This window comes from Malaclemys terrapin, chromosome 7 (genome assembly GCF_027887155.1).
Source record: "Malaclemys terrapin pileata isolate rMalTer1 chromosome 7, rMalTer1.hap1, whole genome shotgun sequence".
In the NCBI taxonomy this organism is placed as follows: domain Eukaryota; kingdom Metazoa; phylum Chordata; order Testudines; family Emydidae; genus Malaclemys; species Malaclemys terrapin.
Genome location: NC_071511.1, coordinates 91,058,682 through 91,086,397, shown reverse-complemented (window position 1 = coordinate 91,086,397; position 27,716 = coordinate 91,058,682). Strand labels below are relative to the sequence as shown.

General features: G+C 39.7%; 1 protein-coding gene across 1 annotated transcript in view; it reads right to left on the bottom strand.

The window, feature by feature from the left end:
* The window catches only part of PCDH15 (protocadherin related 15), a 1,464,924-nt gene that overhangs the window by 237,194 nt on the left and 1,200,014 nt on the right, over nt 1-27,716 (bottom strand). Inside the window, exon 20 of the mRNA XM_054035363.1 lies at nt 22,753-22,881. Coding sequence (XP_053891338.1) covers nt 22,753-22,881 — 129 coding nt within the window. The remainder of the gene's footprint in view (nt 1-22,752; nt 22,882-27,716) is intronic.

Here is a 27,716-nt window from a genome sequence, read left to right as displayed (position 1 = left end):
AACTGTCCGACCTCATCAAATACTACCATGGCTTTCCTCACTGCAGAAAGAAGTTACTTGTGTGAAGGGCCTTTGAGGAGCCAGTTCCCAAGATAAGAAAAGATGATTACTCCTGACAGTCATAGTTGAGCGGCTACCACCACTAGTACCTTTGTCAAGACTCTGGGGGCAGTAGGGAGTCCAAAAGTGAGCCTTAGATACTGGAAGTGTTCCTGGTTGACCCACACAACACTGAAAACTCTTGTGAGAAGGATGCATCACAATATGAAAATATCCATCCTTTGGTCTAAGGATGTGAACCAATTCCCTGGATCTAGAGATGGTTTTATAGCTGCAAATGTATATATAGCTTCCTGAATATCCTCCTGAAATCATCCTGAAATTCCTGAGGATTGCAGCCATGGTGGCATGGTGCATGAAAATCACTGTAGAGGTCGAGCAGGCCACCATGTTGGCCACATCTGGAGAGGCCTTTAACAACTCCTGGCTAATTAATGACCTCCCAAGATGACTGCCTGAGATTTCTGTCATTGTTCTTGAGGCAGATGATCAATAAAATAATTACATTTTCCATACCTACTGTGTTATATTTCACAATCAGGGCTTGATAGCTAATCATTCTAAACTGCAACAAAGCAGAAGAGTAACTTTTAGACCAAAGATCTAAGCATTTGTGACCTTATCAGGCAGACTAGTTTTTGAATGGTACTATCTACTTTGTTCCTTCACAGCGTCTTATCAGTGCCTTGTATAATGGTACTAACACCTCCTTATCTCTACTGGAAATACCTCGCCTGATGCATCCCAAGACCGCATTAGCTTTTTTCATGGCCATATCACATTGGTGGCTCATAGTCATCCTGTGATCAACCAATACTCTGAGGTCATTCTCTGCCTCTGTTACTTCCAACTGATGCGTTCCCAGCTTAACACAAAAATTCTTGTTATTAATCCCTAAATGCATGACCTTGCACAATTCACTATTTAATTTCATCCTATTACAATTACTCCAGTTTACAAAGTCATCCAGATCTTCCTGAATGATATCCCGGTCCTTCTCTGTATTGGCAATACCTCCCAGCTTTGTGTCATCCGCAAACTTTATGAGCACATTCCCACTTTTTGTGCCAAGGTCAGTAATAGAAAGATTAAATAAGATTGGTCCCAAAACCGATCCCTGAGGAACTCCACTAGTAACCTCCCTCCAGCCTGACAGTTCACTTTCAGTATGACCCGTTGTAGTCTCCTCTTTAAATAGTTCCTTATGTACCTTTCAATTTTCATATTGATCCCCATCTTTTCTAATTTAGCTAATAATTCCCCATGTGGAACCGAATCAAATGCCTTACCGAAATCGAGGTAAATTAGATCCACTGTGTTTCCTTTGTCTAAAAGATATGTTACCTTATCAAAGAAGGAGATCAGGTTGGTTTGGCATGATCTACCTTTTGTAAAACCATGTTGTATTTTGTCTCAATTACCATTGACCTTAATGTCCTTAACTACTTTCTCCTTCAAAGATAGAGATGGCATAGATTAATTTCCTAAGATTTATGAAAGATGAAGCCTCACAGGATAATTATTTCATTGAGCAACTACATATACTGCCTTATATAAAGCTAGCTAAAGATCAGCCCATGAATATTTCCTTTTATTATTAATATTGAAACTTACCATATGTTTAGATATAGTATGTATTTATCTTCTGTTTTAAGGTAACAATGAGTGCATTAAGAGTAAGTTTGGAAACAAAAACAAAATGAATGGATGATGATACATTATTGTGGGAATACAATCTATTCTGAGTACAAACATGTTTCCCAGGTGTTAATTTTTTTCACTAGAGAAAATATGCAAAATAATAGTTTAGGGTTTAAAAAGAAAAACAAAAAACAAACAAAACCCCATACCATTATAAAATGAGTGCTAAGCCACCAACAGCTGAAGAATTCAAACCTCCAATTAAAAAAAAAATCTTAATTTTATGACTGTGAAGATAAATGTAAATGTGAACCAATACAGTGTTGTTTTCTTAAGACTGAAGAAAGGCAAAACCAATGTCTTTGACCGGAACACCCAGTCAAAAAGGGACCCTGGCTGCTCCATTCAGCACCACGGACTGGACATTAAAAGTTAGCTAAGGCAGGCTAGTCCCTACCTGTCCTGGCACCGTGTTGCGTCCTGGAATGTCCAGCAGGTCCGGCTTCTAGGTGGGGAGGACCACGGGGCTCTGCATGTTGTGCCCATCCCGAGCACCAGCTCCGCACTCCCATTGGCTGGGAACCACAGCCAATGGGAGCTGGGCGTGGGGGGCGGTGCCTGTGGGTGAAAGCAGTGCACAGAGTCTCCTGGTCCCCATGCCCAAGAGCTGGACCCGCTGGCTGCTTTCGGAGCACAGCATGATTCCAGAACAGGCTGGGAGCCTGCCTTAAGCCACTGACCGCGAGCCACCCAAGGTAACCCCACACTCCAAATCTGAGCCTCTGCCCCAGCCCTGAGACCCCTCCAAACCCAGAGCCCCTCCTGCACCCCAAACCCCTCATTCATGGCTCCACCCCATAGCCCGCACCCCCAAATCAGAGCCCATCCCCCTCCTGCACCCCAACCCCCTGCCTCAACCCACAGCCTGGAGCCCTCTCCTACATCCCAAACCCCTCATCCCTAGCCCCACCCCATAGCCCGCAACCTCAGCTAGAGCCTTCATCCCCTCCCGCACCCCAACTCCCTACCCCTGCCCAGAACCCCCTCCCACACCCTGAACCCCTCATTTCTGGCCCTAATCTGGAGCCCATACCCTCAGTTAGAGCCCTCACCCCCTCCCCAATTCCCTGCCCCAACCCAGTGAAAGTGAGAGAGGGTGGGGGAAAGCGAGCCACTGAGGAAGGGGGAATGTAGTGATTGGGGGGTGAGGCGAGCCACCGAGGGAGGGGGAATGTAGTGATTGGGGGGTGGGGCCTTAGGGTAGGGGCAGGGGGTGGGGCCACAGGGAAGGTGCAGTACTAGGGTGTTCAGTTTTGTGTGATTGGAAAGCTGGCAACCTTATATCCTTCCCAAACAGGAGCAGAGTAAATCAACTGGAGAGCTTCAAAGTTGCTATTCAGGGCAGCAGAGAAAATTATACGACATCCTGTCAACCTTCATTCTGCTACTAGGAAAACCATAAACAGACCCCAGAGAGGTTTAATCATGGTTAGCTGACACAATGCTGAAAACAATTTGTACTGGTCTTCACTGATCACAAAGTTATGGTCTGCGATATGTCCATTTACTCGATTCTTCATAGCATGTTCAAACATAATGAAATGCTGTAGTAAAGTCAAGCCCATTAATAGGTAATTTGTAGGCATGTGGTAAATTTTCAGGCCTTGAAGTAGTTTTGCTATTTAACAGCTCTTTTACAGCAGAGGGACAAGCTAGCAAAACAAAACTGGTCAAGTGTTACAAACTAGCAACACTTAGCAAGTAAAAGTATGAAGACTTCCAGTTCATATATATTTACCATTTTAAAGTCTCCACATGTAATAGCTTGAGATCTCAAGCTGTTCTTTTAATTAGTTCATTTGTTTTTAAAAGTAATGTTTACCTTGTGTTGTTGACACATCATAATGAGACTCTGTAACTAGAGAAGTATGCAGTGTTCCTGTAGCCATGTTGGGCCCAGGATATTAGAAAGACAAGGTAGGTAATATCTTTTATTGGACCAGCTTCTGTTGGTGAGCGAGACAAGCTTTCAAGCTACACAGAGCTATTGTATACTGTAAGTAGCTTTCTTAGAACTGAAGAAGAGCTCTGTGTAGCTCAAAACCTTATTTTCTCCCAGTCTATTAGACTTCAATTAGAAGTTGGTCTAATAAGAGATATTACCGCACCCACCTAGTCTCTCTAACTAGAGAAGAACAGAACTGGGTTTGAAGGTCAAAATCCACCACTTGGATATAAAATTACTTAGAACAGTTAGTAGTAGCTTCTTTGAAAAGAATCTTTCAGTTATTGTTTGTCAGACACTTACTCTACTGGTCAGAAAATAATGCTTCCAGGGGAGAATATGCAGGCTCAAATCGAAACCATCCTCTTAAAGAAATTAGTGAGACCAGGGTGCCCAATATCTGATTATTTAAAAAAAAAATGTTTAGGTGTCATACCTGAAAGTAAAGCACCTGAAAAATACCACAGAAAATCTGGTGCTTGGTTGGTTGGCGCTTCTTCACATGCTCTGGGTCTAACTGATCACTATATGTGGGGGCATGAAGGAGGTACCCCCAGATGACATTGGCAGTGATGATGGGGCTGAGGAGGGTTTTTTTGTCTTCCTCTTCAGCATGTGTGTGTGAGGGGGTCACTCTCCAGGATTATTTGCATATATCTCACAATCATTTCCCTGCCATTGCAGGGCCCTGGGACACTGGTACACCTCAGTCCTTTCTATTCTCTGCCGGTGGCTATAACAGTCTGGTCTCCTGTGGGCTGTAATACTTTGGTCTAATTTCGGTTGTTGTGATTAGTGTGAGAGTACTAGGTGGAGTTGGTGGCCTGCGATATACAGGTCAGACTAGATTATCTGGTGGTCCCTTTTGGCCTTAAACTCTGACTCAACAACACTCTCCGTCCACCAGGTATCTTTGGAAATGCTATAGTAGATGGTTGTGGACTTCTTTTAAACCCAGAGATAAACAGCTATAGAAGACTGCGGGGACCAGTCAGCATCCCCAATTTGAACTAGTCTATTTTGTGAACTCAGAGGAATCATTATTTCTTATTTTAGATTCATAAAAAGTGATCTCACAGAAATCTAAATCTATCATGGATTCACATGATATTAAGTAGTCATGGTAGCCATGATGGAAAACTATAGACTATAGGCCTCCCCCAAAAAACACTCAGATATGAGAAATCAGAGAAAAGAAAAAATATTTATGGGACTCCTTTTCTATCAAACACCTACACCCTAGATTGTCAACTATTATGCAGAGCAAAAAGGTTGAACCACCTCTCCAACAGGAACACTCCTGAGCCACAGATATCAGATACAGGTTAATGAACAGATAAATAAAATCAAAGTTGAACTGCTTTTCAGAATGTTTCATTTGCTATAAAAAGTCACTCCTTAGTATACATTTGGGAGAGGCAAAGCTGCTCTAAATGCAACTCAACCAGCCCTCTAATGAAGGGGCCATGTGTGTAGCTGGTACATCCCTGCACACTGGCATTCCCTGGCTATCGAATAGCTCATTGGGGACAAGCAGCTGAAACAGGTAAAAACACCTAGCTGGTTTAACTTGAAACTGGGAACTTGATGAACACAGGTGATCCTGGGATCCAGAATTGCACAGACATAAAGCAACCACTGCATCCTGTTCTTCAGCTGAGAGCTCCTCAGCTGGCACTGGGAACTGAGGCTTCTATCATTTGTTTTAAAAGGCTAAAGGACTTTGCTTACATTGAAAAATTGTTGAATGAGCAAAACATACTTGGGGTAGAAATATTGACTCAAGCAAGAGATATTTACTAATCTCTTCTCATAGTACAGTAGGGATGCAAGCCTTTTTAGCAGCAGTAAGAGTTATTTATAAGTATTGAATACGCCATACCACAAAGACAGAAATAGAAATGTTGTAATGCATTGTAAGTATTATACATAAAATTAACTGTTCAGTTGCTTCTTCAGAAGCCTGTCTTCAGACACATACATTCTTCCCAGATCATAAAGCAGATGTCACTCGCTTACAGACAACCCCCCAACCTAAAGCAAATACTCACCAGCAACCACACATCACTGAACAAAACCACTAACCCAGGAACCTATCCTTGTAACAAACCCCGATGCCAACTCTGTCCACATATCTATTCAAGTGACATCATCATAGGACCTAATCACATCAGCCATACCATCAGGGGCTCGTTCACCTGCACATCTACCAATGTGATATATGCCATCATGTGCCAGCAATGCTCCTCTGCCATGTACATTGGCCAAACCAGACAGTCTCTACGCAAAAGAATTAATGGACACAAATCTGACATCAGGAATCAAAATACTCAAAAACCAGTGGGAGAACACTTTAACCTGTCTGGTCATTCAGTGACAGACCTGCGGGTGGCTATATTACAAAGAGAGACTGCTGAGCTAGAATTGATATGCAAACTAGACACGATCAACTCCGGTTTGAATAAGGACTGGGAATGGCTGAGCCATTACAAACATTGAATCTATCTCCCCTTGTAAGTATTCTCACACTTCTTAACTGTCTGTAATGGGCTAGCTTGATTATCACTTCAAAAGTTTTTTTTCTCTTAATTAATTGGCCTCTCAGAGTTGGTAAGACAACTCCCACCTGTTTATGCTCTCTGTATGTGTGTATATATATCTCCTCAATATATGTTCCATTCTATATGCATCCGAAGAAGTGGGCTGTAGTCCACGAAAGCTTATGCTCTAATAAATTTGTTAGTCTCTAAGGTGCCACAAGTACTCCTGTTCTTCTTTTTGCGGATATAGACTAACACGGCTGCTACTCTGAAACCTGTCAGAAAAATAGTGATACTCTCAGACTGTTAATACATTAGATAGCAAATGAGCTAATGTATCTGAAAGGGGAGGTTTCACAAGAACAAAGGGAGTTAGGCAATGACTTTCAAGGACAGTTGACCACCTAATGCCTATTTATGCCTTTGAAAATCTTGCCTGTGTCTTTTTTTAGATACCTTCTTGTTTTAGATGTCTGACAGTTTCCCCTTCATTAAAATTGCACTGTTAAGTAGCCAATTATAGTTAAAAATAAAAGCCAAGACTTCATGAGCCCCTGAAGCTGCTTCCTCTAGATTATAGTTTAGCTAATTATTTGCAGTTTAACTATTTTAATTATCTTTTGTTAAATTTAAAATTAATATATTTCAATTAGTACAGTTATTTAAACTACTCAAGTATATTTGGGGGGTGGGGGCATGTGCACACGAACTTGTATCTACAATTTGGTGGTGCCTTTATGTGCTGTTCATCCCCTTTCCATCACAGATATAAAGACAAAATCCTTTGTTTCTTAATTGAAAGCAAAAGGTTTGGAACATAGATTTATTTTTGTTAAACAAAGAATGAAAATTAATGTAACTACAAGGGAGAGTTCAGCTGAACACAAGAAAGAAAGGGAGGTTTACTATAAAATTTCAATCAGCATAGGTTTAGAATGACCCCATTACTCATGAGTGGCAAAACCACAAATGAATTTTGGAAGTCAGCCCAAATGAATGCCCATTAATAAATAAATAAATAAATAACAATGATAGGAAACTAGTTTGTAAAGTTTTCCATCTGCAAACCCAGATCTCATAGTTACACCGACATTTTGTCTCTCTCTCCTATCTATATATAACTATACAGATATAAATACACACACATTCCCACACACGCACAAAGGACAACTGAAAGCAAAGGTCACAGAAAGTATCTTAGTCTCCTCTGGCTGTGCTAGACCTGTCAAGCTGTGATTCTCCAGCCTTAGTTTTACATGACATTGCCAGTCCCGAAACTCAAGGAGCAAGATGCCTTCCAGTCCAGTTGTTGGGGAGGGAAAGAAGTGCAACAGTTTTTACACAAAACAGCACCAGCTTTAATTATAAACAAAGCAAAATTGTTAACAGTTCTGTGATGGCTAATTACTTTTGATTTCTTCTGAAAAGTAAACTAATGATGCATCCATATTAGGGGAACAAATATACTATAAAAAGATTTGACAATTCTAAAACACCCACATGTCAAAACGGGGAATGTAACATTTAATACTTTATCTTTTGATTCAGTATCTTCAAAATGGGTAATATTTCAAACCTCATCATAATGAGTAATGTTTTAAAAAGTAAATTCTTTCTTACTCAAGTTGACTGTCAAGTCTGTATGCATGCAGAACTCCCACTCAGATACTAGTGGGACTCTGGCATAAGAAGAGGAAAATATATACCTAAGGGACAAGAAGAGCACTGATTAGGAAGGACAGTTTCATTTGAGGGAACTTTGGGGAATATATTTCATCTTTTAATAATTCAGCTAATGTTTTTGATGTAATTTAAAAGACTGGTTTCATATTAACAACTTTAATTTCAGCAGTTTATTTCAAACTCTCTAAGGAAAAAGTGTATAGGACAGTTATCAAGAGTGACTAACTGTCTATTCAACAGTCTGTATGGAACAAATCTCCTTATTTGCAACCTCAAGGCAGTCAGTATAATTTAGGTCAGCTAATTTTTTTAAAGAAACTACTAATTCAATAGACTGTTTCAATCTCTTAACTAGAAGACCCCAGGGTAAATTGTAGTATAGAAGGAGTTCATCTCCTGGGTCAGGCAAGAAGATAATCTTTAAAGAAACTGACACTTTAACAAGAGACTTTTTAGCTGGAGAGATCCTTAGGTGTTAGCACTAGTGCATTCACCTATCGTATCCACAGGTGCCTTTGATTGTATGTATTCCTCAGTCAAGCACAGTAAAGAATATACTACAAGTACGTAGAATTATGGCCTCTGTCAAGGCTGAATCCCCACTCTGTCACTCTGAGTGCAGAAGTGGGGGCCTGCAAGGATTTTAAAAATTAATATTTGCCACTCCAGGCTTGTATTACACTCCCAAGGTTACAGCTTCTCTTTGACCTTGGCTTGGTAAACGCTGCCACCACCCAAATGCAAAAACAGCAACACCCCCCACCCTTTTAACCCAGGAAGGAGCATCTGGGAATTCCTCTTTGTGGGGTACCCTCAAGCCCTTTCATCCCCCCTCCAGGAAGAGCTGAGAAAAAAACAAAAGGAAATTAGCTGAGGCTACCAGCTAATCAAACAACATTGCACAAACCTCTTAGGACACCAATAATCCAATCCTGTTCTTAAGAAAGATAAATTTTATTAAAAACAAAAAGGAAAAAATACATTTGGAACTTAGGCTTTTTCTAGATTTTAAAAGAGCAATTCCAAAAATGAAGCACCCAAATTAGCTTTCTTGGGAATTCAGCTTAAAGGTTACAAGTAAACAAAAGCATCACAGGTGATCCACAAGCCTTAAAAAATAAACAGAAATAAACTTGATGGTGTCTAGTTAATCATTCTGATTTACTTACACCTTTGGGCTGTTAAAAGTAGTTCTAGATATGATCTGATGATTTTCATATCTGGTTCAAACTTTACACAGCATTCCTGCTGCCTTGTTTCTTCAGTCCAGAGAGCAACAGATAAAGGGAAAGTTTCTTTCCCCATTTTAAAAAGTTCTAGCCTTCCCATTGGCTCTTTTGGTCAGGTGCCCATGTTTTTTTGTTTTTTTCCTTACCTGGGGGACCTTTTAACCCTTTATAGGAAAAGCAAGTAAAGAACAGCTACCAAGAAGGATTTTACAACTAACTGGCTGGCTGGCTGGGTGTCCATCAAAGGGAGCTATTCCCCTCTTTATTTATCACAGCCTCATCAAAATATTTTTAAAACACCTAGCATGAATCCATTGTGACTGTTGATTTGGTACTTAATTATTCAACAAAACAGTTTTACTTTGCCTCTAAGATTAATCAGAAACAATACTAGGCAGCTAGGTTTTTAGAACCAAAACTTATGAACACTGACTAAGAAAAGATCCTGGAGGTTGCAAAATATTCCTACATGATAAATATAAGACCCACCAGTTCTGAAGCATCATATTTCTAACCAGCCAAATCATCAAACTATGTATTCTAGCTTGTTTTATAATCCATTATTAACCCCCCCACACACACACAACTGTAAAGAATATTAATACGTTTCAGCTCTGCTCTTTCCACTAACACAGCAAAGTCTAACACAGTGAGGTCTCTTGTATAAAGTTACTACTGTATTGCGTATGACAATAACTGAAGCTAAAATATTTAATCATATTCTGTTCAAAGAGCCTCAAGCATCAACACTATTCGTCATTATATTTACACAAAGCAGCAGGTCTCTCTTGATGTTAGAGAACATTATTTGATATACAAAATTTCTACAGTCATTATCTCTCTTTTGGACTGGACACAACAGGCTCCTTTCAATGCCCCCAGTAGACTTCTGTGGACTTTAGACTAAACTCCAAATCATTAAACTTTAGGGCTTTCCACCCCATCAATAGAGATAAAATTCAGAAGTGGATGAGAATTCATAATATTCAAAATTAAAAAACTAAATGCAATCTTGTTAAGAAAGTGCTAATATTGCAAGTGTGTTTCAGTAGCATCCAGTTATCACCCAGAAATAATGTTTCATTTTCTTTACAAATATTTACAAACATTCTACACCTTAAAACAAAATCTAAATGTCATAACCAGGGCCGGCTCCGGCATTTCTGCCACCCCAAGCAAAAAAAAAAAAAAAGAAAAGAAAAGCCGCGATCGTGATCGGCGACGGCAACTGGAAAAAAAAAAAAGGCGCGATCGGTGACGGCAGTTCAGCGGCAGGTCCTTCGCTCCTAGAAGGAGTGAGGGACCTGCTGCCCCCGAATTGCCGCAGGTGCCGCCCCTCTCCCTTGGCCGCCCCAAGCACCTGCTTGTTAAGCTGGTGCCTGGAGCCAGCCCTGGTTATAACATCTGAAAATGAACAGTTAAGGGACAACATAGCCAGACTCTCCATCTTTATATTACCCACCTATTCTACATTTTGGCCTCTTGTTTGGTTCTGTAATTTAAATATACTGTTGAGTATACACTGTTGATTTTATATTGAGTTTATTAAGTGAACATGAAAGGAAATAGCCCCAGCGTACATTTAGTTATGGCAGAGGTCTGTAGGTTTCCTCATAGTGTGATGTGTTAGTGATGAAGGATATTTTTTATGAATTATTGATGTTTGGTGCTATGTAATGTTTGTTATACAGTTGATGTAAATTTAAATACACTTTGTAAGTTTGTATTTTAATTATATTATGTGACAACTAAAATTGTGAGCATTCTTTTACTTGTACTGGATTTACTACAGCATGACTCCATTGACTTCAATGGAGTTACTTCTGACACACAATGGTGTAGTCCATAATACTACAGTGTTCTAGTCTACATTGGAGGTGGGATTTTACAATTTCCTAGTCAATTGCAATTTTGTCCTTTGCACAAATTTGTGCAATTTTGTATGGAACAACATTAAGGCTGGGTGAGCAGTGTATGTCAAGTCAGATTCAGGGCTCTGAAATATCCAGTATGTGCCCATATGCCATATTGGTACTCCTCTGCAGCCACTATCTTGTCCAAAATCACAGCTTTCATTTAAAAAATAAAACAAAAAACCACCACCACCAAACAGAAAAAAGTCTCTAGTTGTTATGGTTGTGGCAAATAACTTCATAAATGGGAACCAAGTGGAACTGATAGAGAGATGTTTATGTGAGTCTGCAGTCTGGAAAAATAGCTCTGAGACATGTGAACAGCACAGTTCATCTCAATGAAATGTTAGCTCAGATGCACATAATGATAATTCATATGTCAACAGTATTAAAGTAGAGTATCACAGTACTGCACAATTTACTGTGAATGACCTCATTTTAGTGCTGCAAGTGGCTGACATTTGGGAGAGACCAGTACTTATTTTTTCCTGAGTGAAGCCAAGTGGAGGGTAACATTATTTGGGGTCATTAACTGGACATCACAGAAACACACTTTTAACAGAGCTATATTTTAAACTTTTAAAGTTTAACATGGATAAAAGACTCTACATTTATTTGTGCTCACCATGCTACCCTCCCCCAAGGCCTGTTCTCCCATTCACTATGTCATCCTAAATCAGCTGCACTCTCTTCCCTATCTGCTACATCTCCCTTTTATTTCCATGCCCTGCCAGTTTCCCATCTCCCCTGCATCCACTTCTGTTTCCTTTCTCAATGCACATTCCAAAAATGGTGGAACAGCGCCATACAACACAGTCATCACTTCATTTAATATTTTCTATTCCTATAACAGAAGAAAAAGCACCTTCAAAATGATTCCTCTTGAAAAGTGACAATTAATAGATGGAGATATATGTAAGGTCTAGGTATAGAGCTGCTTTTCATAAACCGGGTCTTATTTACAATATTTCCTCTTTATGGAAGATAGAGCACCTACAATTATATGACAATCCAGTGACTGTGTCCTAACATGGATTGGTTTATATGATGTAACCGGGGTGAAAGTAACTTAAAGGACTTAAAGGACTCAGAGTCCTGAGCGGGGGCATGGCCTCAACCGGAAGAGGTGGGGCCTTTCAAGATTTAAAGGCCCTGGGGCTCTGGCTGTGGCTGGGAGCCCCAGGGCCTTTAAATCACTCCGGAGCTACCAGTTGCAGAGGCGGCTGGGAGCCCTGGGGCTTGGGGTGAATTAAAGGCCCCGGAGCTCTGGCCGCCGCGGAGCTCTGGGCCCTTTAAATCCCCACCCGAGCCTGGCTGTCGGAGCTCTGGCAGGGATTTAAAGAGCCCAGGGCTCCCCGCAGGGGCTTGAGCCCTGGGCCCTTTAAATCACTGTCGAGGAAGCCGGTCCAGTCCGGCACAGCGTACTGGCTCTTGCCGGTACTCCGTACCTGACCGTACTGGCTTACTTTCACCTCTGAGTGTAACAGATGCAATGATTTATCATGCAATTTAAAAATAATTCATGTCCTTTTTCCATATTCTCCTTCCTTCTGCTTTATTTCCCTCTTCCCTTTCTTTCATATTCTTCCCTCTTTCAGTCAATAGCTTTGCTCAGTTTGAAGATTTTCATTAATCATTAGTGAATTTGATAACAATGTCCACAAAATTAATGCGAGATGGAGAGAGAAATGGGGGAAATGGTGCCAATGTATAAAAAAAGAATTAAGTCTTCTGCCTGTTATTAATTTATTTCTGCATCTGGCCCTCAATTCTGTGGCTTCATAGTAAACAAGTGGCTATTTATTAAAGCTTGGCATCAAACAACAATCAGGGTCCTTCCATCATCCAGCAGCATCAGAATTCAGACCTTTTGCACATTTTGCAATTAGTACATAGATATAACCCACCTAAAACTATTTCGTCTTCACCTCAAATAGCTGAGGAACTAGGATCCATGTAACCAACACTGTCTGAAGACTCTTGAAAATTCAGAAAATGAGTTTATATTGCTAAATATTTCACATTATATCGCAGGTCATTTGGGATGTCATTTCTTCAGTAGTCTCTTTTTAATATCACACATAAGAGATTTAAATGGCCATAAGGAATTTGACTTGAAACAGCCTGAATTTCATTGTTAATTTTGTGCATTTGAACTCTTGAAAACCCTTTTGTTTCACATCAGCCCTTTACAAAGAAAAGAACTTCATTCAGCATTCTTTCTCTTGACTTGCTGGGGGATGCCAACAGCAAGGAATCTAGTGCACCTTCAACTGCCCCAATTTAGACAGCACTGTGTAAAATAAAAGGGATTTGAAATACATCCATTACACTTTTGGCTTTATCCTTTTTAACTTTTGTTCTTTTAATCTTCAGTATGCTTCCCCAGCCCCACAGGTGGTACTACTATGCCACTGCCTACAAGAGCGCCAGCTGACAGAAAGAGCCTGGGATCAGAGCTGCTGTGAGTTCTGTTACTTCACAGAATTTTAATACTTGTTACAGGTACATAACAGGCACCCCTCTCTAATAGAAATTCTTTTAATTTACAGTGCCTTGTGTTTTCCTGGGAAATAAGGACTATGGTGTAACCCATTCCAGTGCTTCTTCGCCCTCCTACTGAAATATTGTTTCCTAATATCCAACCTAGACCCCACTGCAATTTGAGACCATTGCTTCTTGTTCTGTCATCTGCACCACTGAGAACAGCTGAGCTCCATCCTCTTTGGAACCCCCCTTCAGGTAGTTGAAGGCTGCTATCAAATCCCCCATCACTCTTCTCTTCTGCAGACTAAATAACCCTAGTTCCTTCAGCCTCTCCTCGTAAGTCATGTGCCCCAGCCCCCTAATCATTTTCATTGCCCTCTGCTGGACTCTCTCCAATTTGTCCACATCCTTTCTGTAGTGGGGGCCCAAAACTGGATGCAATACTCCAGATGTGGTCTCACCAGTGCTGAATAGAGGGGAATAATCACTTCCCTCAGTCTGCTAGCAATGCTCCTATTAATACAGCTCAATATGCCATTGGCCTTCTTGGCAACAAGGGCAGACTGCTGACTCATATCCAGCTTCTCGTCTCCTGTAATCCCCAAGTCCTTCTCTGCAGAACTGTTGCTTAGCCACTCGGTCCCCAGCCTGTAGCGGTGCATGGGAATCTTCCTTCCTAAGTGCAGGACTCTGCACTTGTCCTTGTTGAAACTCATCATATTTCTTTTGGCCCAATCCTCCAATTTGTCTAGATCACTCTGGACCCTATCCCTATGCTCCAGTGTATCTACCTTTCCCCGCAGCTTAATGTCATCTGCGAACTTGCTGAGGGTGCAATCCATCCCATCATCCAGATCCTTAATGAAGATGTTGAACAAAACTGGCCCCAGGACCGACCCCTGGTGCATTCCGCTTGATACCGGCTGCCAACTAGACATTGAGCCTTTGGTCACTACCCGTTGAGCCCGACAATCTAGCCAGCTTTCTATCCACCTTATAATCCATTCATCCAATCTATACTTCTTTAACTTGCAGGCTAAAGTCAAGAAATCCACCGCTTTCCCCATATTCACAGAGCCAGTTATCTCATCATAGAAGGCAGTCAGGTTGGTCAGGCATGACTTGCCCTTGGTGAATCCATGTTGACTGTTCTTGATCACCTTCTTCTCCTCCAAGTGATTCAAAATGGATTCCTTGAGTATCCGCTTCATGATTTTGCCGGAAACTGAAATGAGGCTGACCAGTCTGTAGTTCCGTGGGTTCACTTTCTTCCCTTTTTAAAAATATGGGCACTATATTTGCCTTTTTCCAATCATCCAGGACCTCCCCAAATCACCACGAATTTTCAAAGATAATGGCCAATGGCTCTGCAATCACATCAGCCAACTCCCTCAGCACTGTTGGATGCATTAGATCTGGATCCATGGACTTGTGCATGTCCAGATTTTCTAAATAGTCCTTAACCTGTTCTTTCACCACTGAGGTCTGCTCACCTCCTCCCCATAGTGTGTTGCCAAGTGCAGCAGTCTGGGAGCTGATTTTATCTGTGAAGACTGGGGCAAAAAAAAGCATTGAGTACTTCAGCTTTTTCCACATCATCTGTCACTATATTGCCTCGCCCATTCACTAAGGGGCCCACACTTTTCCTGACCTCCTTCTTGTTGCTAACATACCTGTAGAAACCTTTCTTGTTACCCTTCACATCCCTTGCTAGCTGCAACTCCAGGTGTTCCTTGGCCTTCCTGATTACACCCCTGCATGCTCTAGCAATATTTTTGTACTCCTCCCTAGTCATCTTTCCAAATTTCCACTTCTTGTAAGCTTCCTTTTTGAGTTTAAGTTCACCGAAGATTTCACTGTTGAGCCAAACTGGTTGCCTGCCATATTTGCTATTCTTTCTGCACATCGGGATGATTTGTTCCTGTGCCCTCAATAAGGCTTCTTTAAAATACAGCCTTATTTTGGTTCTATCTAAATTGGGTCTGTCACGCAGCTTATAGGAATAACCTATCAAAAGGCTTTTTTGAATATTTCAGATTCTGTATGTTTTAGAAATTACACTAATGGCTAAGATAGGGAGCTGCTGTTGCGATGACATGTTCCATCTTATAGTTTTATCTAAGCTAAAAGTGAACTGATTTTATTATTAGAGGATTATTGTACCTTATGGGCACCTAAAAAAAAACACAACATGGATTTTAAAGATAATAAGATACTTATTACTGCTTTGAAATGTCACATCCATAGTTTAAGATGAGAAAAAACAGCAACCATGTAAGCATATTTATTGAGAAAAACTAACATTTACAAAATATTGCTTTGTCACATTGAAGCAAAAGAGGAAGGGGTCCTCAAGGAGCCCTTGAAATCACTGATCTTTTACTTCAATGTGACAAATTTAAGCAATGACAGTGCTGACAAAAACTCACTGAGTTATTTTTCTAAGGAATGGCATCTCGGCTTGAGTACTTTTGCAGCAGAGCAGTGTGGCGAAGAACCCAGTTCCCATAGCGATTAGTGCCTAAATTCATGTCCTGTTTGTGTCCGTATAGCCCTAGATAAAGCTTTGCTGAAGCAGTCTACACAACCTGAAGTGTAATTTGCATTAAATCAGACTTCGTGAATGAGTAATATAATTGGAAGTTAAGAGAAATCTCATCCAAAGAAGCAGTTTTTCTATTGGATAATATCAATTTTGTTTTCTTAAGATAAAGAAATCCTAAATAACTAGTTAAACTCACTAAAAAAAACCACATACCACCCAATAACGAATATACTTTTTACTGAATAATCCATATTTCATGAAATGGGGTCAGGGAGAAGAGTTCATGTTTCCCTCCTCTCTCCTTTCCTTTATCTTCCTTGTCTTGCGGGTCTTTGGGTTAATACAGTCCTGTCTTAATAGTTCTACTATTCTATTGTCTTGTGACTGTGTTGCTGCTGGGCACATGATTATAAAGGATGGATTTGAACTGACATTGGAGGTGACATGCAGTGGATTTGTCTTATTTCTCATGTCTCCCTTTTATCTAAGATGTCTTAAATGCCTTTTGAATTCTCTACTGTGCATATTTTCAGTGTCACTGAAACTCCATCACTGACTTATGATTGATGGGATTCTTCCTATCAGGTTTAAGGAAAAATTCATAAGAAACAGTGCAATGTATAGTCAAGCAAAATTTGCTCTGGATTTCATATTTTCCTGCTAGATTCAGGACATGTTCTACTAGTATACTTTTTTCTTATTAGGAAAGAATGAACAAGATCAGATAAAGTAAGAGCCAACTAAAACCTCTAACCAAACCAAACCTGAATTCAGGCTGAGATTCTAAATAGGAAAAGGAAAATATTATATACTATATTTATGTTTTACCCCTTGTTCTGCACTTCCTGGGTTTGGCTAGCTCTGAAAACAGAAATACAATATAAAATGCTATTCTACGGATATTTCTGACTCAGTCAGTAAAAACAGTACAGAAATCATACTAAAGAACAAGATGAATTTAATCACGCTTAATTACCCAAATATATGCAGATAAGCATTAGAATTTTTTGTTTTTATCCAAAATGCCTCTCCGCTCTGAGTTATCCCAAAATATCGTCCATTAGCACAATCCCTTCTTGTGATTCACAAGAATAACAAATAATATATTGTAGTTTTCAGTACTATTTGTGTCATGTGTTTCATAACAAAACCATAAAAACTAACTAAAGAGAAAACAGAAAGTTTACCCCTAACTCACTGGTATCTCTCCCAACTCCCATTGTACCTTCCTTCTCTGAGGTTTCCCTACATCTTCCCTCCCTTTAAAAACACCTTGCAGTAAGATAATCCGAAGTACACTTATGATGTTCTTAATGTACTGTATTGTTAACATCATGCTTACCAAAATTTAATAAAAAGGTAGGATATATGCATACACACCTTTGGAAGCCGATGGGCAGATCCACCAGCTGAGGAGATAAAGGCCAAACTCCAACTCAACTCCCTTTCCTCAGGGCCAGATTGATTAACAAAGTAAATTCCAACCCATAATCAAAGTAACACAGAAGACTTGGTAACTGCCACTAAAGGCCTTTCCAGCTTTCAGCAATCTGGGAAAGGGCTCAGAGGAGAGGGCATGTCCTTTTCCTTTTAGGAAACCTTCCTTACAACAGCTTTTCTTTTCTTTTATATCCCCACCCCAGATCACTCAGATAATGGGCAGGGAACTTGGTTCTATTTGTAATCCCTTATATGCTGGAATTTAAGGAGTACCTATATACCTTGTCACAACCTTATAGATTTGTTAATCCTCAACAAATATCATTTTTATGTTTGGTATTCTCTTCCTTGATATACCCCACTACAATTAAATTAAATGCATATTTGACTTGTCTGCCAGACCATTGAGAAGTGAGAGTGGAAAATAAAGGAAAATTCTAAGGGTCCGTAGGCAATAAAACCCAAGTTTTTTAAAGGTATTTATGTATTGCTCCTCTCAGCATTGCAAGGCCTACATGACTTGGGAGCCTAAATCTCATTTTCAAAAGTCCCTAAATTTTGAAAATGAAACTTGTAACACTAAACAGAGCAACGGCTAAATACCTTAAAAAATCTGGGCCTAAATGCTCCAGGCCTCATTAGCAAACTTTTAAGTACACCTTAGGCACACTATGAGCTCCCATGACTCTGATACTAACAGTGATGCTGAAAGCACATGTATTACTCCTCAGATGCTACTATTCTCACTTCTATTGATAATGTTCCTCTAGTGCTATTATGATCTCATACTGGCCCATCAGTTCCTCTCTCCACATTTTCCATCATGGATGCATCATGCTCCAGAGTGGGGAGAGAATTATGGACCAATGATAGTGTAACAATATGGGACCACAGAAGCAGTAGGGAAGCATTTCCAATACAACCGAGTAAAATTCAGAATTTACATTGTGTGGAAAATTCCATCATTTCAACATTTGTTACCATTCCAATTTGGGATGAAAAGCTGAAATTTTTTTACAGAATAGAAGTTACAAATATATATTTGGAAATCTTGAAATGTATTGTTTTAACATTTTTGATGAACATTCCACAAATTTAAATATGTAAGCTGAAATGACGGGAAATGCTTTCTTCTGAGTCATTTCAACATTATGCTGCATTTTCTCATTGTGGCTTATTGCCATATGGGAGTATAGTTCAGGAGTCTAATGTTCTCATTCTTTCTGATGAGCCAGTTTCCCTAGCCAAACTTTATCTCCCATAATGCAACCAGAGTGATGCAACTCACATGACATGCAATGCTGAGTGTTGCATTATGGGAAATGTAGTCCTCCAGGGAGCTCAGCATATAGGAAAGAATGGTGGCCTGAACTACAACTCCCATATTCCCAATTCCCATACTGCAATAAGTTGATAAGGCAATGCAGTTTAATACTTCATTGAACTAATTCCAAATTAAACATTTTGGGTCACTTCAACAAAAAATCTTTTTTGCAAAAATCAGTATTTTCCTGCAGAAATTTTCAGTTTTGCAGAAACTGCATTTTCCATCAGAAAATCAACCTGACAGAAAAATCCCTGCTCTAGTTATCAGTGTTCTCACCATTATGGTTAATGTTAAGGAGAAACAGACATCTCACTTCTGAAAAAAAAAGTCTTCTTAAAAGCTGTGTTAAAAAGAAATTGTTTAATATGAAGGGAAAATGAGAAGGTGAGGGGGTCAGAGCAAAAGAACAAACAGGACATAGGGGGGATGTGTGATTGTGCACCTGCCTATGGTGCCTATCACCTGGGATGCTCTGTCCAGGGCTTAAGTTAGAAGTAGTGTCAGTAAAGTTAGTTTTTTGTGTTTTGTTTTTTTAAATAAGATGGAAAGAGTGAGTGGCTGCAGACTCATATCAGGCATCGGGATGGAGGGTGCAGGTTGTCCCTGAATAGGAGGATTAAGTTGAAGAATCTGCCAATTTACAATCTAAGGTCTTGTCTACATGAACAACTGGTTCTCAGTAAGCTGTGGTGTGAATCTACACTACACTAGCCTGACGAGGACTCAATATCCACATGGATGCTGCTGATGTGCATTAACAATTTGTTAATACACTTTGATCTATTCCTTCTTGAAAGACTATTAGATGAAAGCACATTAACTTACTGTCAATGAGCTTCAGCAGGGTCCAGATGGACAGTTACTCCTTTGCAGGCTAGTGCAGGATAGAGTCACATCCCCACTTGCTGCAAACAAATTATTTGTGTAGACAAGCCCTAAGTAAATTTAGTTTCCCATCTGCTGGTTGGTTTGTGTGCATATGAAAAAGAGACACGGGAAATATCCTTGTGTACCCCTGCAGCCAAGATTTGATTTAACCTTGCAACCATGATGTAGCTTCTTGAATAAATAAATTAAATGTGAGCTCCCTGTAATCAGCCACCAGAATCTTTGCTAAGCTTTATTTTTTAAAGCAGGAATACATTCTCCATAACACTTTCTCCTTTTGAGGAGCTATTTGCAAGTATGGCTACCATGCAGCTAGGTTTTCCTGGTCATTGCCTCTTTTTTGAGCCTCCATCCTCTGTCCAGGCAGATTTTTCAAACAACAGGCAATGTCTGGGATATTTTCAAAGATGCTGCAGCTCAGAGAGCCCCGATTGGTCCACTTCCTGACTGGATTCCCTCTCTGGCATTGGCAGCCAATTGGTCCATTCTCCTGCAGCCACAGCTGCTGAATCATACCCACCCAGGCCCTGGCTCCCAACCCTGCGGAGAGGAGTCCCATAGAGAGGGACTGACTGATGACCGGCACTGTATCCTGGGCTTGTGCCAGCAACCATGCCACTGTAACATGGAATAACACTGCCCCCAATCTCCAGTGAGTACCCCACTGCAGATACCCCCTCCAACCTCCCCAATTGTACCCGTCCTTCAGCTCCCCCTTCTCCCTCGCCCCCTCCCCTTCGCAGTGTACTCTTTTGGGGAACCTGAAATATGGTAACCTTATTTACAAGGGCTGGCCCCACCCTCATTACTAACTATAGGGAGCAAATTTTCTTGGTGTACACAAAATCTTACTTGTACAGATAAAAGCCAACCCTCTTCCTCTCTCATACATGCAGAACAGCAGCGATCTGACAGGAATCACAACTAGTCAAACCCACATCGATACAGCATGAAGACCAGCAGTATCCTGGCTCACTAGCTCTACCCTAGCATTCCAGAAAACTTTATCTATCTCTCTACTGAGGCTTCAAACTGTTCCTCCATCTGGCATTTTGTGTTCTATCCCCTCTCTTCTACCCCTCATTCAGTATTTTCTACCCTTCTGCCCCTTTCTTGTGACGGCTATTTCTCCCATGCCTGCTTATATCCCTTATCTGTGGACTGGATGAAACAAAGTAAAATTTATTAGAACCTTATCTCAGAAGTGAGGGCTTTGAGATCAAGATTAAAATGAATTAGAATCGTACTGTAATCATGGGAGGTAGCAACTTTTTATAGTCTCTTATTATAATTTTAGCATTGTCAGATTTTTCTTAGAAATGATGCGTCAGTTATTTATAAACTTGGGAAGGAGCTTTCACTAAAAACCCTTTCATCTCCTATGGGGGGGAGGAGGGAAAGGGGAGAAAGGTTTACTTGCAGGATTAAGATAATTAAAAAGAAAAACAGTCTGCCAGTCATATGAGTATCATCTTCTTGGCAACCAGTCATAATATTAAAAGTTCAGTTCTGGTTGGGAGCTTTACATTTACTTCCTTATCAGGATGTAGAAAAATAAATAGTATTGTGGACTGTGTGAAATATCATTGAAACTAGTGGGCAGAAGCACTGCCCTTCATTTAACATAGCTTTAAGAAACTATTGTGCTCTTTTATGGAACTAGAAAACAGACAATAGTAGCCTTCACCTAAAACACAGGCATATGTACTGTCCAAAACAAAGACACATAAGAGCAGAGGAGTTTTGCTGGGTATTGTTTTAGAAGAAGTGATGTAAAAGTAAAACATGATTTGATTTGATTTTCTTTCTTAAGTTGTGTTAACTCCTGTCAATTAGTTCAAAAGCCTGACCCACATACCCCAGCTTGCTGACACTTGGGGCACTGCCAAGAAAACAACACAAAATAACAAAATATTTTGAGTGACAAATTCTTCATTTGGCAGCACGTCCCAATGAGTGACAAAATATTATAAAAAAAAATAAACAGCTTAAAATTACTACTACTAAAGATTCCAAATGTAAGCAGGACTCAAAAATTAATTTTACAACATCAACACAATTTATTTAGATCAAATTAAAAGATTTCTAATTGCTTTTTTCCCCCTCACTAATCTTAGCAATTTGTGTACGTGAAACATCAATCATTTGGTAGAATAGAAATTAACTGTTATAGCAGCAGGAGACTGGTCTTGCGACGATATTCAATTCCATTAACATTAAGGTTTCTCGTTAACAGTGGTAGCCTGGTTAGTTTCAAGTTGCTCTTGCTTCTAGTTTCACTACAGAACTGAATTGGAAGCTCCAAAGTTATCATTTAATAAAAAAATTTACTCCATACCTTCTCAGTGGAAATGGGTCACCACATTTTCAATAAGACTTTGGGGCTAATACTGATTAACTATTCATAGTGAATTATACAAATATGAACATTGGCAAATGTCCATAAAATAAAGAAATAAGTATGAAAATGTATACAGTATGGCATGATATGTAAGTGCATCATGATGAGACATTACTAAAAGATGTTTCTGAAAATATACAAATTTATTTTAAATGTTGTATAAATAAATAATTCCCTTCAGCTCACAGCAGAATTAAAAATAAAGAAAACTAAATTAACAAGTTTCAGAGTGGTAGCCGTGTTAGTCTGTATCAGCAAAAAGAACGGGGCTAAAACCCACTTCATCGGATGCATGCAGTGGAAAACACAGTAGGAAGATATATATACACAGACAACAGGAAAAAATGGGTGTTGCCATACCAACTCTAACGAGACTACCTTAATTTGTTAATCTCTAAAGTGCTACAAGTACTCCTCGTTCTTTTTGTTAAATTAAAACAAGTAAAGGAAAATTTGTAAGCTTTTCTACTTAAAGACAAAAAGCACAGTATATTTATACTGCCAACTATTTAACTTCTAAACTAAAATAATTCTATGCTTCATAGTCTCTAACATTTTTACTGTGATCTTCAAGCACACCGTGATTAACTTACCCTCACTTGCCCAACAAAAGCATTCACTTCCTCTTCTTGTACAGATAGATTTTTAGGTAGAAAGGGATCAAAGACTGGTCCATTGTCATTTACATCTGTCACCACCACATTAACAGTGGCAGTTGAGGTCTGCAGGGAAAGATAAAATAGTGAGCCAAATATTTGCACTTTACATGATATCTTACTACTATGTATGATTAGAGCTCTGCTGTGAAACAAATTAAAAATATCACTCTTCCCCTGGTCTGTGAAAAGTCAAGCATTAGTCCGTTTTGCCTTTTGTTTGTCAGCTTTTGGGGGAATGGAGGGTGTGTTAAAGCAAAGACTATGGATCCATTTCATGTACCTCTGGGAAACATGAACATTTGTGATTTTCTTCCTTCCTCGTATTTCATCATGAAACACTATGTTTTCTGGCAGAAATAGCTAGTTTTGACCCTTGATCAAATTCTTGTTAAAACCCATAAAAACTAATTGTTCTGTTTCATGTACAAATTCCAGGATGTAGCATTTAGTTTAACTGTAATCTGTTCAAAGACTTGTTACATACTCAGCAGGCCACAGAAAATGTTTATCTTTAAAAATGTAATCATTAATATAAGTTGACCTGTGACCTACACTAAGTGCTTGTTTAACCACACACCTTCTGGGTGTGGTGTTCTGTCCCATCTAGTGGCACCGAGACCACTTAAAGAGAGATAAAAATGAGTCTGCTCTACACCCTTAGCTAACAGTTGGCTGTTAGTCGGCTTTTAGCTCATGCGGTAGAGGGTCACGCACTAAGCTCCAGAGGTCCCTGGTTCAATCCTGCCCGCTAATGACTGGGATCTGTCGGCAGGGCCGGCTTTAGGAAGTGCGGGGCCCGATTCGAATACCCAGTGGCGGTCCAGGTCCTTCACGCGGCACTGAAGGACCCGCTGTCGAAATGCCCGGAGTGAGTGAAGGATGTGCTGCCGAAGATCCAGACCACTGCTGGGTGAGTAAAATTAAAAAGGCGCCTAAGTTATGCACTCTTCTTTAGGGCGTGGGGCCCTCTTAGGCACAGGCGCGGGGCCTGATTCAGGGAAATCGGGGGAATTGGCCTAAAGCCGGCCCTGTCTGTCAGCATATACTTATCTACACCCTCAGTTACTGAGCTTTATGTCAAGATGTGAATTTACAGTGCAAAAATGTGCCATGCAGTCAAGTCCCCTGTGGTCACTGCTATGCCAAACTGCACTCCAAGACTTTCACTGTACCATAGCAGTGTCCATGTGGCAAGTTACTGTGCCGAACCTTGTGCACTATAGGTTTACACCCTGGCGTGAGACCCAGTAACTCACTATGTAGACAAGCCCAACAAGACAACCTCTTTCTCATGAGACCATGGCCACAGTTGCCGCCAATGAAGGGGTCTGAACTACAGCTTCAATGGTATTAAAAATCAGAAAGCTGCTTGTAGGATGGTCTCTACTAGGACCCATTCTTTTGGAAATCAGGTCTTCCCAGTCTGTAATAGCCCAGCTTTGTTAACCTTTAGGTCAGGCTGCAAAGGCCATCTTTTTTCTTTGTCCAATATGGATCTGGGTTGACAGCAGGGTGAGGCTGAAACTCCAGTGCTGGCTTTGTTGATGGAGTTTATTATTCAGTTCTTGTTATATTTATGTTGCTTTAACAAGTAATCAATACTCAATCATAATTTGTCTTGTTTTGACATAATATACTACATACTTATACACACACAAAGTATTTTAAAAATTATATGAAAATAATGGTACAATTAACTAGCTTCTTGTTGTGGCTTTTTGCTCAGTTGCTTACTATTTATTTCTGAAACTTGTCATTCCTATATTTAACTTATTTTAGGAAGCTCAAGCTCTTTTTTTAAAGATATACAAAATCATTGTCAACAATAAGAAGGCTCCAGAACATTCATTGTTGATGATACACAAAGAACACTGAATTCAAATGGATTTTAATAAGCTAATCTGATTCTTCACAATGAAGAGAAATGAAATCTCTTAGATTTAGTAAACTGAGAAAACATGAAATGGAAATCATAGACATCAGAAAATAAATAGCTGTCAGTTTGAGAGATTTTCTTTTCTATTACAAAGAAACTTTAATGGAATGTTTCTACAATGTGCTTGTTGCTTTCATGATGCTGTCAATAGTGAGTCAACCTAGTGCATCATTTAGAACATTTAGATTTGTTACTCAGCAGCCAAAACACATTTTGTCTGATTGCTTTTGATCAAGTTTATGAAAGTAAAATTATTATTCTGATTTGCTTACAGATCCATCTTTGTGTCTGAAGAAAAAAGAATATCAATGTGTGTGTGTGGGCGCACGTGCATATTACACATATAAATCTACATACTGTGGAAAATTCAATTATCACAAGCATTTTTTTAAAATGACACCCATAAATGCCCAGAGTTTTGTGTAATGATGGTCTGTAGCAGTACTATTAAACATTAAACCAATAAAGAGAGCTTCTCTTACCATACTCAATCCCATCTCAAAATTCAGATCTAAAATGTGACCTATGACCGCCTAATGCTCTTTCTAATAAAAAAAATAAAATCTTAGTCTCTAAAACATCTTGTATTGCCCCTGCACAATTGTTTTTTTTGCCAAAATGGTCATTATGGCCTTACCACAAATACAGTCTATCAGTCTGAATGCTGGTATAATTCTAGAAAGGCGCATACGAGGGAACAAAACACTTTCCTTCAGCTTTCAGCCACTCAAGGGAGGGGTGGAATTTTGTGTCATTCTTTAACATAAGTTCAATTTTGATGATGAGGGGAACTTGCAATAAATCTCAGGAATTCTTACAGCGCAGGGATTAGCCTCAGGGGGAGGCTTGGGAGGAGACATACCAGAGAGGGAAATGGGCAATTATCAGTGAAAAGCAAGAAAAAAGAGAAACTTGAGTGAGAAAGGGACAAGATGCCCAACAAAATACAAAAGAGTAAAGCAGACCTTCCCTTAATCTGTATGGTAATATGGGGGAAAGAAACGAGTTTCCTGCCACCTCTGAAGAGGTTTACTGGGAACCTGGGCTCTTTACCTTAGAGATAACTGGCAGAGATGCAAGGGCTACTGGATCATTATAAGATCAGACGGGGCTCATTTTAGAACCTAGATCTTAACTTTCCATCATTGCTTTTATTTTCACCTTGAGTGTGCCTTGCTATACATATTATTGCAGGAGAGATGGAAAAGATTAGGATTGTTTACCTTAGAAAGAAGATAAATAAGATGGGACAAGACAAAAGTACATATAATATTGAATGCTATCGGGAAGGTAGATTGGAAGCATCTGTCCTCCCAGTTTCAAAACACAAGAACAAGGGGGCAGTCAATGAAATTAAAGGAGGGAAATTCTAAAATGATCAAAGGAAATACTTTTTTCAAACTATGTATAACTGAACTGTGGAAGTCACTGCTACAGGAAGTCATTGAGGCCAAGAACTTAAGATTCTAAAACAATTTGGACATTTATATGGACATATAGAATATACAGATAATAAAAATGTTGTGGAAGGGTTATTAACCCTCATACTTCAGGGCTTAAACCAATCTCTATTAGAGATGAGAATGAGACCTAATATGGGTTGTAAATGACTCCTCAACTGTCTACTGTCGGATAGTTGCACTTCTCTCTGAAGCATCTGGTGCTGGCCACTGTTGGAGACAGGATAGTGAACTACATGTATCTTGACTCTGATCCAGTCTGTCAATTCCTATGTTCCTGTATTTGCTTCAATGTCATAATAAATCATCCTGTCATAGAAGCACTATCCTGTTTCAACATTCATCTTGGTCTGGGAGGAGAATACATGATCTTTTAAAATAGCCTGAAAATTGTATTGATTTTGAGGCCCTAATTAGGTAATCAAATTTAATCCAAAATTTACAAGAAAGCACATCAACTTTTGTTTGTTTGTCTTATTTAAAACTTCCATGGTACTCAAATATGCTCTTGACCCAGTAACAACATTTTTAAATAGAGCTACTATAATTTCTACAGTAGTCACAACTTAGTGAACCATTAGAAGTAAATTAATTCGCTGAGCTGTGCATATAGTATAGAGATATTATAAAAAAATACATATCCAAGAGGTATTTGTCTGTCCCCCGATCCCCTTTTTTTTGCTGTCAACTTCTCTAGCATTTGTGATTCACAACAAAAGAACACTTTGGAATTCTCTCTTTTTCTCCTCTAGACTCACAAACCTCCATCAACTTCATCCGATTGCATTATCATTTTTGCAATGCTAATAATGGACATACAGTGTTAAATAGGTGCTATTTTTCACTGTCATGAGTACATGATGCCAACCCTATAGATGGTCTTTAACTCAGTTAACTACATTGGTCTCCTTTGGGATGCATGTAACATCTATTGGTGATTCTGCCATTAGTTCACCTTGGTAACTGCCACACTCAAAAGATTGTTTAATAAAATGTGTGTGTGCGTATTCCGATAAGGGGCTCCAGAGCAACAGTGTCATGACTAGCACCCACAGCAAAAGGGTGACAAGTATATCCTAAAATATCCTTCAGTAAGCAACTGGGGTGAATTACGGGGCCTCTTTTTAGCCTATCAATGAGCAGAAAATAGAGCCAGCAAGTAAACTGTGGGTCATATGGCCTTTCAACAGCCACAAGAGAAATTACCTGGCACAACAGTTAATAGAATTAGGATTGTTTAGGGTACACTTTTTTGGTGGGGTGGGAAGAGGGTAAATGCATACACTGTGAGGGAGACCTTCCTCTCTATAGCCAGTTGCATGCAGCTCACTTTCATGTATGGTCAGACAGCTCCATCATATTTCACACCACCGATTTCCTATTGTAGGTACCAATGCTGTGATTGCTCTGAAAGTCATGTAAGCCATGATTCACTTTTTGCAAAATGAGGACATTCTTCTAACAAAGAAGCTTCTACCACACAGACACGGAGATGGAGATTC